This window comes from Haplochromis burtoni, unplaced genomic scaffold (assembly GCF_018398535.1).
Source record: "Haplochromis burtoni strain Fernald_Lab_line unplaced genomic scaffold, NCSU_Asbu1 Contig_102, whole genome shotgun sequence".
In the NCBI taxonomy this organism is placed as follows: Eukaryota; Metazoa; Chordata; class Actinopteri; order Cichliformes; family Cichlidae; genus Haplochromis; species Haplochromis burtoni.
The window spans coordinates 11753-27222 of NW_024582463.1; the positions used below are offsets into that span (position 1 = coordinate 11753).

Here is a 15470-nt window from a genome sequence, read left to right on the forward strand (position 1 = left end):
GATCACAGTGTGCAGGACCCATCTTCTGAGGGCTGCTTACAACACGTCATGAAGCTCAAATAATCTCAAACTGAGTTCTTGAACATGAAAATGAGCTGAGCTCAGAGTCCCCAGATCTCAATCCAACAGAGCACCTTTGAAATGTGCTGGACCAGGATGTGCGGGGACTTCACCTGGTTTCAACTGCAATACTGTAAATAATAATCGTGGCCATAAATTCTGGCAAGGTTTCACCACTGTCAGCAGAGTTTAGACTCACTTTAATGTGAAATCAATTACTGCCCAGCTATAAGGACTGTGCACGCAGCACAATGGCAGCAGAATGCACTAGAATCAGATGAAGATCTCTATTAATCTCTTCAGCTGGAGAAGAGAAAAGCTCACTACTGATGTGAAAAGGCAAAGCCGGGTGCCTCCCATTCATGTTTGGCTCTGAGAGCATTTCATTTAATGCCACGTCCACAGCTGCAAACTGTTCACGAAACTCAAATCTTAAACATTGCCTTTCTTTTATAAAAACACAACATGCTCAGGACGTACAAGGCTAAAACATTTGACTGCACTTCACACTAGGACCTTGGAAAAATCCAACTGGGAGCATTAAATTCCAAACAACACTATAAACAATCGTGACAGAATGACCCAAATAAATCTTTTATTCTGGATATATAAAATATTTAGATTAGCTCTCATGCACGATTGAAAACTATAAAGAGAAAAAACACAAAATGAACTGTGCGGGGGTGGTGGGGGCCATGCTCCTAATTTGACATTGTGTATTTATGCAGATCCATCGATTCATGTGACAGAGTGAGAACGAAACAGTTAAAAACTGACAAATCCTCCTCACTAATGCTGCTGCTTTCAGAGCTGGTGCCCGCTGCCCCAGAGGAGACCACATCCTTCAACATCTAATGGAAACATCCTGTTTTATTTAGGATGCGGCTGTGATAGGAAGGGCTGTCTTAATTTTCTAAAGTAGTTTCCGCTGCTCAGTATTCAGCAGATCCATCTGCCTGATTGCTGATTTTGCCGAGCAAAATGCAACATCTTTCTAAACCCACTCAAACACACGCGCACACACACTCCCCTATCCTGTTATTCTCTCTCCCCCCTCCATGTCCATTTCCAGGCCACATCATAAACATGGCCTTACCTGGCTCCTGACACTTGTCGGGTGAACAACATGGATCCTAGCTGAGTCACCGCCTTGTCGCTGTTGGCCTGGAGACCATCTAGAGACATGGCTGGAAGAGAGAGGCGCATAGTGAAGTCAGTAAACATCTGAGACCAAACGCAAAGCCAGAAAGACTTATGTCAAATCAGAAAAGCAGAGTGAGGATCAATTGATACCTAACCAGCACTTTGAGCTTACCCAGAGAAATGGGGTTGTGCGGGGTGTGAAGCAACCTCTCCCCGTGTGCAGAAGCCAGACTCTTCAGCTGCTCAGCCAGGAACGAATAAATCTCCTGCACACCATGCCGATACACACAAGAAGGATGAAGACACAGAACAACACACAAGATCTATAAATAGCACTACAATACTCCTTTTTGCATACAGACACAGCCTTATTTTAACAGCAGCAGCAGCCTTGGTTTTATTGCTAATCAAGCAAATCTTCCAACAAAGCAGGTGGATGCATGACCAAACTCTTCCCTATTTGCCTGACCCTGTATGTGTGTCTGTTTCAGTCTAAGCTTCAGTACAAGCACTATGTTCATTTCCTGTCCAGCTTGTTCTTAACACATCCACCTCTGGGATCAATTAGAGAGGCCAGGAGAGTAAAAGAAGAGGACTGCAGGCTCTTAAACACAGTTTTTGATATTCACATGCTTCAAATACGCTGATTAAGCACCGAGAGTCTCAGAGCAGCGTGTGGAAGACTGAAATAGAACGATGATGTTCAGGACACAAACGTTCAAACAGGGAAGCTACAAGACAACTAAACACAGTGCGTTTGTTGCTAGCTACCAGCTCCAGATTCCCCAAAGAAGCTCTTTTCACTGCGTCTGTGTGTGTGAGCGAGGGCACACTCTGCTGACTCATACTGTCCTTGTTTGAAAGCATCAAGAGGGAAAATATTTTCCCTGTCAAGAGTCAAACACAAACAGCATTTCAATGATGTCAAGTGTCTCTAAGTGTCCATTGTCCTCTAATAACAAAGGATGACTTTATTATGCTGCAGGAGGAGAACAGCGTAAGTGGTGGTGAGAGTGCAGGACAATAAGTTTGTGTTTGTGACGAGTCAAAGGCCGCCCCGACTAAAACAAAAGCACGCGCATCACCCGTTTCTTCTTTTCATTATGCAGACATTATCTAAACCGGTGGTACACACGAGGCAGTAAATGAACCTAAACAGATGAAACGCTTGAATTATTAAAAGCTCGTGATTCTGGGAGAGACGTTCTGCAGACTCTATGGGGAAAAAATGGTTCTGTACATTAATTATGCATAAAGTGGACCGAGAGGAATCAATAAGCTCTGATGGTGTGTCGGGTCAGGCAAGAAGCCACAGGAATCTCCTAGGTATACATTTCAGCTATGGATTAGGTTGTACACCGATATCCCACTTTGAGTATTGTATGGCATCATTTTTAAATACGTGTAATTTCTATAAATGAATCCGGGGTAATTTCTAAAAAAAACTTCTACTTTAAAGTGTTATTCCTTTCCGAGTTTCTGTGCTCTGAGTGTGAGGACAAACAGATTCTCTCAGTTGCAGCACATTTACGGCACAGCAGCAGTTTAGAGGAGAGAGAATGCTGCAGTGCCGATCATCTAAAGAGGAGGATGCTGCATTGTGAGCAACTCTGCTTTAAAGCAGGAAGCCACCAGGGGAGGTTTTCTCAAACTCTCAAAGAATCAATTTTATCTTTCTATAGTGGACTCCTTCCTTCACAGAGCTCACTACACACTCAAGTCCACAGTCTCTATCATCAGTGAGAACGCAGGTGAAGCAAAAAAGGACACACACACAGAAAACTGTAGCATATAGCCAACTGCAACTCAATACAACTTATATAAGTTATTGCCATTTTTAGTAGGAAAGACGCTGACACGGCACGGAGACATTTTCAGACCGACTACAATATACACCTGATACTCCTGCAGTCCCCGAATGTTCTCATCATACATGTTGGAAACATCCAGCAGACATAACAGCCACGTTTAACTAAGTGAGGAACTATTTTTAGCCGTATAAAAAGGTGACGTGTGCACCACTCTCACCTTTCTTTCTGACAAGTATTTCTTATAGCCACAGACTCCCAGCGTGAGAAGGGTAATGAGGACGTCGAGGGAAGGTGAGGCTGATGCTCTCCCTGGAAGAGAAGCCGGAAGCTGCTGTCAAACTGAACTAGAAGCTTGTTATTAATGTTTAACAACAATCCAATTTGACTTATACAGATGAGGATAAAATTATTAGCCCCCTGACAGGATTTAAACATAACATAACATTTCTAAACACACTAGTTTCTTCACACAGTACACAAGAAGCCCAGCAGAGGTAGGAAGGAAAACATTTCAAAGACTCTTGAAAGAAAATTAGAGTGAGATGTGTCTAAAATGCCCCAGAACAGCTGCTGACACATTGGTGAATGAGTTAGCCAGCTTGTGCTTCACATATCCACCTCTGGGATCAATTAGAAAGGGCAGGAGAGTAAAAGAAGATGAGTGCAGGCTTTTAAACACAGTTTTTGACGTTCATATGCTTCAAATACGCTGTTAAGCATCAAGAGCCTCAGAGCAGTGTGTCGAGGACTGTAGAAGGGCGATGGAGCTCAGGACACAGACATCCAGGCAGCGAAGCTGCACGACAACTAAACGGAGTGTCTTTGTTGACTTCGAGATTTCAGACAGAGAAAATCTCCACGTTGTCAGAAGAGTCACATTCAAGCCAGACTGGACTATCCCAACAATAGCCTGGAGGAAGACTATGCATACTGGAAGCGCGGCTTTGGTTAGATGAGATTAAACTACAGCTGTTTGTCTGCAGAGACGCTGCTCGTGTTTGGAGGGACAGGCATACGACCCAAAGAACAGTCCCCAAAGTGAAACACGGTGGTGGGAGTATTTTGCTGCGGGGACGCTGCAATGTGTCTGGAACTGTGATCTCATCAGGGTGGCAGGAAAAAAACCTCAAGCAGTCAGCATCGCTTTGACTTCCAGCACAACAACAAATCAAAACATACGTCACTCCTGACTGGCCTGCATAAAGCCCTGAGTTGAATCCCACTGGAGTATCGGGTAATAAGTTTGACCCTGATAGTTTGAGGTTTTGGTGAAATAATTTAGTGTCTTTTTGACAAGTAAAGAAACTAAAAACCGAAAATAAAATAAGACGCTTGCCGGGGTTACTGAGGGTTCATCGGTCTGATTGCTGGCGGGATGAACCTAAAGTGTTTTGAATGCAAAGTCCTGTGCATTTCTACAGCGGGCCTGGTGTCATTTTTCTATGAGCTGGTATAACTCCAGTTCAGATTTGGCCTGACAGAAAAGAAAATGTGTAACAGTATACCCACAGATGACAGTTAGTGGAAGGTATCAGAGCTGGACACTTTCCAAGCACTGACAGAAGCTCGACTGCAGCATGAGAAAATTAAACAAATGAACCAAAGTGAAAAGCTGGCTTAGGCAGATTCCGATTAGTCACACAGAGCAGTGCACAGTCTTACTGCTGCTTTCTGAGAGTTACCCAAAATGTTTAAAAAGCACGTCAATGAACTTCTCTAGATATTATCTGATGGCAGTGACAACAACATTTGTCCAGTGCAGCTGGTTCAAACATTGGCCTTTAACCTCCCAGTTCCCTCGTGCAAAGTTCATACCATCTCTGATTGGATGGATTTGTGACAGTGTGAGAACAGTGCAGGTAGGATTGTAGCGAATTCAGTTACCATGGGGACATCAACAGTCCCAATGAAATGCACCCCAGTTTCAGCGATGATGGTTAAAATGCACTAGTGGTGAGACTTTGTTAGAAATCATGGATCTAACATTTAGAACGGGAACAATGCGGTTGTCTTTGCAGTCTCGGGACAAGAAGAAAAAGTAGGAAAGAGGGAAATTTGTGCTGAATAGGTTTGAAGTTAAACAAACAACAACAAAAAAAGAACAAAAACAACAACAAGACCCTGTTTCTTCATACTACATCAGTTATCCCATTCTATAGCCCAGTGCCTCTCGATGGACTGTGGACTTTTTTCTTTTCATTTCCAATTCCTGTAATATATTTATTATTAGTCCTCAGAGCTAATAGAGAAACGACGGGGACTTTACTGCTTTATGATTGTAGCACCCTGAACAAGGAAATCAACAAAAGATCAAGAATAAAATGCTTGATTGCAGGCCTGCGTGTTAATCAATCAGAGTAGGGCACAATAAACACAAAGTGGGCTGCAGGATTTTTATGTTTGTGAACAGTCATCTTATGTTTAAGCATGAAAACAAATCATTCAAACATTTTCATGCTTTATTACCAATTTACTAAAATATGGCAGTGCATAAAAACTAAAAACTGTGCTCTACACTTTGAAACTTTCAAAACATTTGCTTTTATGTAAATACACAAATCTGCATGGGTACACATGCCCACCTGGTTATTGTTTCATACCAGTGAGCGTTAACACTCACCTGGGTACATCTTGCTTATCTCCTGTATGAACGACTCATCAAAGCCTGCAATTATAGCACCACCTACTGGAACCATAAAGTTCTTGTCCAGGCTCTGTACAAAGGCATCGATTCTTCCCACACGAGCGCCCTGATGACAGACAATCCGAGAAAATCACATCGTAGCATTCAAAGGTGAGCTCCAGATCAAATTGCTACATGCACTGTGCAGTGAAGAGTGTTGATACCTGCTGAATGAGGTGCATGCATTTGGACGACTGTACGCCATATGCATTGTTAACTATGTGGGGAATGTCATGCTTGCTGCAGAGAGATGACAGCTCCTCAAGCCTGCAAGACCCCAAAACAAACAGTATTAGAAATGGTGCATACCTTATTCAAACAACATGAGCCAAAACAAGCAACATACATTATGTTTCCTTTGAAAGTAAGAAATCCTGCAGGCAGCCTACATCAACACATACATAACATGACATAATAAAACCTGAGGGCATGAATGAAAGCTTACAAGACCTGTCAGGGACCCGTGGGGCGAAGCAAGAAGTCGTTGAATGAACACACAGGATATTTTCAGCTCCGAACTCTTCAATCTTGCGTTCAACTGCTTCCAAATCTGTCCGCAGCTCATCACCCTCGAGCACATTCTCCACGACCACAGGTTCAAAGCCTGAGAAAACAGTAAGTCTTAATGTAAGCAAACGATTTAAAGATGGCAATAAAGTGAAACACTTTCATAATTAATCTGATTGAATATTCCCCTTCAAGATCAATGACATTTCAAACACAGACGTGCTCGCTGATCAGGATGTAAGGTTGACAGGACACTGGATACGAGTCATATGGTCACCTGCTGTGATCATAGACTTGAAACAGGACTTCTGGTCGATGCGAGGCCAAATGATGTAGCGAGCTTTGGGTCTCCTGTGACGAAGGGTCAGAAAGCAGAGAGTCAAACTCATCCCTGTAGCCATGGGTACCACGAAGCAGCTGGCCACACTCCGGACGCCTGTAACGCACAAGCAGCAGACAACTGAAAATAAGACTTCGAAACCTTTCGTTAATTCTACATAAAGACTTCCATACACTTTACCAAGTGGACATTTGGGAGGAAAAGGCAAAATTTAACATCTAGCTTATCACAAATACTAGTGTAACTGATAAGATCTACACACCTGCAAGCTTTAAAACATCCAGGACAACTGAGTTGGTCAGTTTGTTAAGCAGACTGGATCCTGCAGCTTTAGGCTGAATAGCAGCGATGTCACCTGACCGGCCGATGCCGTGGATCAGCCTAGACAAAACAGCTGGATGTCACAACACGAGCAGTTAAACGACCTCCTAAACTCCGTGATGAGCGCAAAGCTGACATTTCACAGCCCAGTGTAATAAATCTGCGTGCAAGGCCAATTTAAAAAAAAAAAAAAAACCACAGATACAGGTGAGGACAGAATTATTAGCTCCCCTATGAAACATCCTTGTTTTATTAAGTATTTCGAAAGCCCAGGTAAACAGAGCAAGCAATTTCTTTTTTTCCTTCTTTTGTTAAAAGCAGCATTTTCAAACATCCTGTTTTACTTTGGACGCTCATGTTACTTTGCACAAATAAATAAAATCATTATCCATCTCCTGCAACAAATCCTTTTCTCTAAACTTACTGTTTTTGGAATGATGCTTTTTCAAGTGACAGCTCAAACTCCGACGTTTTTATACTGTATGTAAATTGGAAGAAAACTTTCAGTTTTACCTTGATTTTACAAGCAGTGAGCAAAAAGTTTTCCTGTCAGTTAGCCATTCCCCAAAAGCAACCTGGAATCAAGTGTCCCTGTTAAGGAAATGAGGTCTGAAGTGTGTATAGCACAGCTCCCCCAATTCTCCCTAGGATCACACCAAGTTTGGAGGTGACAAAGAATCACAACAAAACTGCAGAGCAACGTGTAAGCCTCATAAAATACATTTTAAAAGATAACTTTAGGACAAGAAAAGCTTGGTGCACGCAATAAAACAATTAAACAAAACACACAGAGGCTGAAACAAAGAAAATCATGGTTTTGGAACGGCCGAGTCAGCATCCTGACCTCAAACCAATTTATGGCTGACGGTCAGACCCATAATCATGTGCATGATGACACAGATTTTGTAGTTTTGCCTCTATATACCACCACAGTGACAATCAGAGTGTCAGTTAACTTTAGACTTTTAACTTTAATTCAAGGAGTTTAACAAAAAATGTGGTATCTGTGCACTGGAACTCTTAATGTCAAAGATGTGGAAAATCTTTTTCTTTATTTTTAGCTGTCATTCAACAATCTGGCACACTCATAGAAAGAAGCCATGCACTGATCACCCCAGCAACACCAAAAGGCCTTAAAGAGCACAGACTATAATTAGGAAATATTTCAAATTCTTTTCATAGCTAAGAAAAAAACTTCACAACTTCAAGTCAAATGAAAAACACTCAAGGAGGTAGGCATATCGTTGACAAAGTCCAAAATCAAGAGATGCATTTATGAACAAAAATATGGAGGGTTTACAGTGATGTGCTGCTGGTTACACTCAAGAACGGGAAGAACAGACTTTACAAGAAAGCATCTAACAGAGACTGCACGGACATGGAGAAAATCCTGGGACAGATGAAACCAGCATGTACAGCAGAGTAGCAGTACTGTACTGCATAGCTGCCAAAGGAATCGAGTACGTAACATTGCAAATAGATGTTGAATCAATGCACACTGCAAGAGCAACCAAGAGTTTCTCATGGCAAAGAAACTGGATATTCCTAAATCGCCATGGTGGTCATCTGATCGTAGCCCAACAGAGCAGCTTTTCAGTTACTTAAGCACAAACTGAAGGTGGCTGAGGTAAAGGCCTGACCGAGAAGAGAAGACCGTGTCCATGGCTTTTACACTTCATCCAGTCACTGACGGCAAAAGATTTTAATCCAACTATTTCCTAAACAGTTAAAGCGAAATATTTAAAATACTTTTTTTAAATTAAAAATGAAAGTTTTAACTTCAATCACATCTTGATTGTCTTATTTAAAATCCACTGTGGTGATGTACGTAGCCAACATAAAAAAAGTGTGTCTCCAAGTGTGACAGAGATGGGCGCAGAGTATTCACTAAGTTTTTCTTCCAACTATTCTAAATCAGATCGCTTTAAGCACAATCCTGCACTACGAAATATTTGTCGTAGAGACAAAACAACAACAACAAAAGATCCGCTTGCTTTTTATCTGCCTCACAATCCATCAGTCGGGGTTTTAAAGTGAATCGCTAATAACGCATAAAGCCTGGCAGGCAAACTTAAACCTGTAATGTCGTCTTGCCACAAGGCTGGATGCCACCCGGCCTTCTCTCTCTCCTACTCCACAGTTACCCAAGAAGTTGTTGCTGTCCATCACAGCTAGCTCGCTGAGGAAGAGCTCAACAGTGCTCTCGTTCCATCCCTCCTCGGGACACTTTCCCTGCAACACACACACAACATGAAAGAGGAAGTGTCTTCACTGCAGTGGTATGAGGAAACAAAAGAAAGCTTTGAGCGTACTTGTTCCAGTAACTGTCTGATGAGTTGCTCATGGCCACGGCGAGCCTGCGATCCCTGACGGATGTAGGAAGGTGACACAATCTTCTCGCTCAGGTTAAAGTTGTCGCTGTTCATCTGTGTGAAACGCACAACTTTGTGGTAAGTCAGTGCAGTGGGTGTCCAAACCGTTCTACAAATGCTTATTTCTCAAAATTAACCAACAGGGGAAAATAATAACATTTATGAAAAGTGAAAAGGTTTGAAATCTTTCACTTTTGCTTCAAGCTTTGACAAAATCGTCTGTTTATGTTCATAAAGGCCAAACTGCGGTAATGTGGCTTCTTCCTGTTGTAGGAGCGAAACACTCCTCAGTTTCCGTTCCTTCACACTGGCACCAAGGATGTGTTTTTACTGTAACTCTTAACTTTCGCGATCATTAGGTAAGTTTACTAATTATTATCGCACGAAGCTCATGACGAACTGCTCATTCAATGTTTTATAAAGGGACAGGTTTGTTAAAAATGCCAAAGTTACACCAGACCTTTTTACCAACGCATCCCTAAATTAAATTTTATCTTAGCGCCCCTAAAAATAACCGTATTAATAACATATTTTAATATTATTAGACATCTTTTTCTAAGGTTATATTCCGAAAAACGTCTATCAGAGACATCAGATTAGAAGGAGAACAGGTTTAAAAGTCCAGCATTCCCAATATTATGATGAAATTCGTGACAGAAAGGAGATGAAGAAGTAATTTCACGACACAAGCCGGCACGGATTTAAAACACCAACTGAAACGTTAGCAAGCAAAAGTGCAAATTTTTCCGATGCTGCAGGGTCATTACCGTTAAGTATATTTATTCTCAAAATAGTGTCAAAAATGTTAGCTAATATAGTCTAGAATAGAGATGATGAGCCAGTTTTTTTCACTTTGTCAAAGTTTCCTATTCTGGTGGAGCTAAGCTTGTTTGTTTAAAGAACTAATTTAAAGAAACTACAGTTTATTACAAATGTAATTTTTTCATGAATTGATAAATGTGTTTTCTAAAATAAATGATTAAAACTAACTAACATATAACTGGATTCTAATGAGAGAAAGTCAAGACGGCTTTACCTCAGCGGTCCCCAAACCCCAGGGCCACGGGCCGGAGTCGTTTGTTACCGGGCCGTGAGAGTTGAGGCTCGGGTGTGAACTTTATCCCTGGGTCTTTTCCCGTGTTGTAATTGTGTGTCTTATTTTGAAATAAATATTTACGCATTACCATAGTGACCAGAGAGCATTAAGGGGCAGAGAGGGGGATGTTACTCTCAATGTTGTTGGTGCATTTCAGGAGGATGCTGCTAATAAAGTTACACAATTACACAGTGAATTCGCGTTTATTATTATATTTACAAAATACCACAGTTTTGTCTTGGTCGTATCATTTTATTTTGTTGTATTTATCTGTGACACATTAAAAAAGGTCCGTGAAAATACTGTCTGGCACAAAAAAGGTTGGGGGCCGCTGCTTTACCTCATATATCAGTATCAGTGCAATACTGAATCTGAACATTGCAATTGACATAGATGGATAATTAATATGGATCAGTTTATGCCTTTCACTGGGTTTTAAATACTGTTTCAGTGTTACATGTACTTTTTAATGACAGCATAAAGACTAAGAGGAAAATAGAGATGGGGAGTGAGGACAAAAGCAGGATGATGTCAGTGAAGAGAAACCAGTAAGAGCGGATGAGTGACCAAAGTCTACCACGCTGTTATCAAGCCAAGGTGCCTTCTGTTTTGCCTGCATTCACTGATTAATGTTTCACATAACGAAGCAGTGTGCTAAATGTGGATTCTTCCAAACCTTTCAGTAACTTATGTCACAAATACTATGTTCATTTACCTTATTTACAGGTAGTGAAATTAAATGGAAAACTTTTCAGTAGCACACTTGAAATGGAGTGCCTAATGCCCTCTGTTGAGTCGGTATGTCTGTGAAGGTTCTCAGCCTCTGTTGAGTCCTTACAGCAAAATGAGGCTTTGTATTCAAAAACCTGTATGTAAAAGCAACTTTATTATCAGATTGCTTCTTGTACAGGTACATGGAGTGGCAGTCTTTCTGTTAAGAGGCTGAAACAATGTTGTGCATGTTTATCGTCACATGTGCTTTGCAGCAAATCGGTTTCCGCCTTACTCAGGAAAACTCTGGTCACCATGACTGAGCCTTTCCCTCAGGTTTACGGATCCACCCTAAAGCAGGTGCAAGTGAAATGACCTGTTTAAATCACCTGCACTCGTCATCCTTCTAACGAATTGACGATTGCAGTTTATGTCATTATTTATTTTCTTTATAAAATATCTCGTGGTATACGATTCGTGATAGTTACAGCGCTGTATTAACTATATATATATTATATATGCATTAACTATTCTTATTTGATTCATTAAAAATTGCAATATGTAACACTAAATGAATGTTTTCCCCATTAGAAGCTGAGCCCTACCTAAACGTTTGAGCCTAAAATTGTCCCTGTGTTATACGAGTGCTAACTTGCTCAGTGCTAGAAGTCTGGTTTCAATCCAGAGTTTGCTTAGGAACAGAGTACAGGCTAGCTCCGCCAAGCTAAGCTAGGCTAGGCTAATGTGTTCCGGGCCGGAAAATAAAACACAGCGCATCTTCGTCAGAGCCGCTCTGGTAACTCACGGTGCGTGCTCTTACCTCGCGGTTTTCCAAAAAATGTCTTCACGTGGACGCCAAACAAACCGCAGACATGTACGCACACATCTGAATGAGAAAGTAGCACACAGACAGACTGCAGGACGCCTTCACGTGACCACCAAGCGTTGCTCACGTGGTCAACGCCGTGCAAAGTCATGCTCCAGCGTGAAGAGAGATGAGAAGCCGGTCGGTGGCCGCCTGCAGAAATAGAATGTGCAAGCCGGTCAGCTTTAACTTTTATGGCAAATGCTGTTTTTGATGAGGAATATATATAGTATATATATATATATATTACTATACTACTATATATAATATAATTATATATATATATATATATTATATCGATATATATATATATATATAATATATTATATATTATCATATTTTAATATATATATATTATATATATATATTGATATTTCATTATTATTATTATCTATTGCTACAGTAAATAAATAAATACACTTAACTTTATTTGAAAGTTAAGATTTTGGTCAAAGTAAACTTTTAGCAGAAACCAGTAGCTTAAATAAAGTCACAGTTACACACCGTCATTCTTTAAAATATAACTGTGGTTTTTAAACAGACATATAACAACAGACACAGAATAACAGACATATCAGAAAAATAAACAATAAAAAAATTTTTTAAAAAGCCTAACTGCTAAAAATGTAGAATGTCAACAAAATACAATAAATTTGTTCTACATGCAAATGTTACTGTATACATATTCATTAAAATACACTCTATCACATATATTTCTTATGTATTTTTTATGCACATAAAGGGCAGTGGGAACTTTTACTGTCTGACAGTCTGATTGCTGTTAGGACCTGTGTTATGTTACATTTAACCTTTGCATTCCTTCACACTACTGATGCATTTTGAAATAATATCATATGCCGGTCCTTTAATTTCAGCTCTCAAACAATGTCAAGATATTAGAATTATTTCTAATATTAGCTGAATGAGTAAACTGTGACAGCGTTGCATCAAAATAAGCTGCCACAAATAATTATAAGATCAGGACCAATAATGAGGCACTTTCAAAGTGTGGCAGGAGCAAAGATGTCCTGTAGTGGAAATATAGGCCAATATACTACTGAAAAAAGTATGCCTCCAAGAAAACAAACAAATAAAGGTAAAATTGTCATCTGTAAAAATTTCATTAAAAATCAAATAAGCAGATATTGTAAAGAAAAGGTAACAATATGGAGCGTTACCTTTTTATGCACACACTAAAACACACACACATCACACTTGTGTAGGTTTCAATCCAAACAAAGCTGTAGGGAGCACTGAAGTTAAAATCTATGATGTATACACTCATACTTCCTTATGTTTCTTACTGTGCTATTATAAGTAACATCAAAGCAAATTCACCGCCACTTCCAGAATGTGTACAAAAAGTCTTTTTTCAGTGCAGGAAAGCAAACATGATCTGAGAGGCAGTAACTTAACTGTTAAGAAAGAACATCTATTTCTATTTAATGTTGACACACTCAGTATAACATGTGATTAAAATAGGTTTACCAACTCACTAAAGTTTTGCTGACACAATAATGAATACTTAAAAATTAAATATCAAGATCAAAAAATCAGGTCAGTAATGGACTTATGATAATATCACATATTATTGTCTAATCATTCTTCTTATATACTATTATACAGGTGCTTACAGACTCTGTCGTCTTGTCCATGCACTTTTATTTTGAGTTTGATTCATTTGCCAAAAGAAAACTTTGAATAAGCAAAGTTACAGGTGAATTTGTCATATATCATATAGTAGCTAACTCCTTTTTTCCCAGATTTTCTCTCTCAGTGTTGTGATATGAATGTTGCGAATTCTTCTTACCACGATAATCGCTTCACGGTTGAAGTCAGTTAAGATACAACACATTTTCATTATTTCTCTAATCCTGAGCACTTAAATATCTAACAGGCTATCTTACCTTGCAAATACACCATGCTTTTCATCTACCAAAATAACAAGGACAAACAGCTGTCAGCTAGAAGTAGGTTAAGCATAGAACGGAAACACTCAAATAACATAGCTGCTTGTTTTGCTTACTTTGTTACATTTTTGCCTGTAAGGATGAGGTAAAGCTTTAATTTAATAATCGATGATTATTGAATCATCAGAGGGGGAATAAAATGCGCTATTATGACAAAAGCAGTTGGGTCATGAGAGAGAAAAAAAGGATGATGGAAGGATATGAGTAAAAACTTTAAAAAAATTGTAACAATATTTAACAGAATGTGTCATAAAGGGATTAATGTTACACTGACAAAAAATAAGAACGTTGCACCAAAAAGTTTCTTTGCAATCATCAGAAAGAAAAAACACTTTTGTGAAATTATATGTAATGAACTTTATGACACACACACACACACACACACACACACACACACACACACACACACACACAGAGAGAGAGAGAGAGAGAGTAAACCATGCATTTTGTTTTGTCTGCTTACTGTAAATGATGCATACATAATCAGTGCCTGTGCTGTGTGAACCTGTAGGTTGACCCAGTAACAGGTAGATTATACACAGTTAGCCCACATTTAACAGCATACATCACATTCTATCAGCATAGAAAGAGTTCGCACATTTTAAAAACAAAAATGAAAGCGACATTTAAAAAATATGCATATATATTCCTGGAGGGTTTTGAGCGCAGGTATAGCTAAAAAATAAATAAATAAATCTAAAAACAACAACAACAAATTCACTGTTTGTTTGGCAGCATAGGGGAGAGAAAGATGGCAATTTGTCGGCATAGCAGGGTTTTCAACTCAACAGCTATGCCAACATCTTGCCTTCCTTCCTGAACCCGTGGTCTAGTAACACGTTCCGCACGGTCCGCGCTTCAAGGTCCGCACCATGCTGTTCCCCACTCCCGCGTGGAAGATGAAAAATGTTACTGGAGATGTTTTAAAGATTGGGAGGAAATAAATAAAAAAAAATTAAAAAGGTGGATGTCTGAAAACAACGAGCGCAAGTGCCACGCCGATCTAAGAGGTAGGATTACTCCATCTCAAATGAACTCCAAAAACACCCAGTTTGGCATTTCCAAAATAGGATTTTCGTGGTCCTTGAAAAAGGAAACAGAAAAGTCGAGAAGAAAGAGTCTCCTGTAGTGTATGAGACAACTTAACTGGGCCTTCATTCCTCTTCCCTGCACATGGCACTGCCCTGTAGGTGTATCATCACATCTACCTGTTGCTCTGTGGGAAACTGCAACTAGTGGAGCTCTCTCTCTCTCCGGTGTCCGTCGTCCAAGATCCACCGCCAGTGTCGGACATCCGCGAGTCAAAGTAAAAGTAGGCTCAGGGTTGAAAAGACAGGTTTGCCTTCCGCCACCCACTTTTGTAGCAGCACTGTCGGCGGCTGACTGTTGCAGGAGGTGTGTTCTTTGCCCCAAAGAACTCTGGAGTGCGGCTTCCGGCACCTTTGGGCGCTGGCAAGGAATCCGATTGGTCCAATGATTAAGCAGGACAATCTTCCGAGGAGAAATCCGTCCAAACCTGTCCGGTCTGAAGAATCTCCCAAAAATCCCCAAGTACTTCCACAGTAAAATAATGTTATGTTTAAAAAAAAAA

At 40.1% G+C, this 15470-nt stretch overlaps 1 protein-coding gene across 1 annotated transcript in view; it reads right to left on the reverse strand.

Moving 5' to 3' along the window:
- sepsecs (Sep (O-phosphoserine) tRNA:Sec (selenocysteine) tRNA synthase) overlaps window positions 1–15258 on the reverse strand; it is a 16296-nt gene extending 1038 nt beyond the window's left edge. Inside the window, exons 1-12 of the mRNA XM_042223105.1 lie at window positions 15088–15258; window positions 11865–12062; window positions 9178–9291; window positions 8943–9097; window positions 6807–6925; window positions 6482–6640; window positions 6148–6301; window positions 5862–5964; window positions 5635–5764; window positions 3232–3323; window positions 1376–1469; window positions 1157–1247 (exon numbers count right to left, since the gene is read on the reverse strand). Of these exons, the coding sequence (XP_042079039.1) occupies window positions 1157–1247; window positions 1376–1469; window positions 3232–3323; window positions 5635–5764; window positions 5862–5964; window positions 6148–6301; window positions 6482–6640; window positions 6807–6925; window positions 8943–9097; window positions 9178–9291 (1211 nt within the window). The 5' untranslated portion in view covers window positions 11865–12062; window positions 15088–15258. The remainder of the gene's footprint in view (window positions 1–1156; window positions 1248–1375; window positions 1470–3231; window positions 3324–5634; window positions 5765–5861; window positions 5965–6147; window positions 6302–6481; window positions 6641–6806; window positions 6926–8942; window positions 9098–9177; window positions 9292–11864; window positions 12063–15087) is intronic.
- Window positions 15259–15470: the final 212 nt, after the last annotated feature.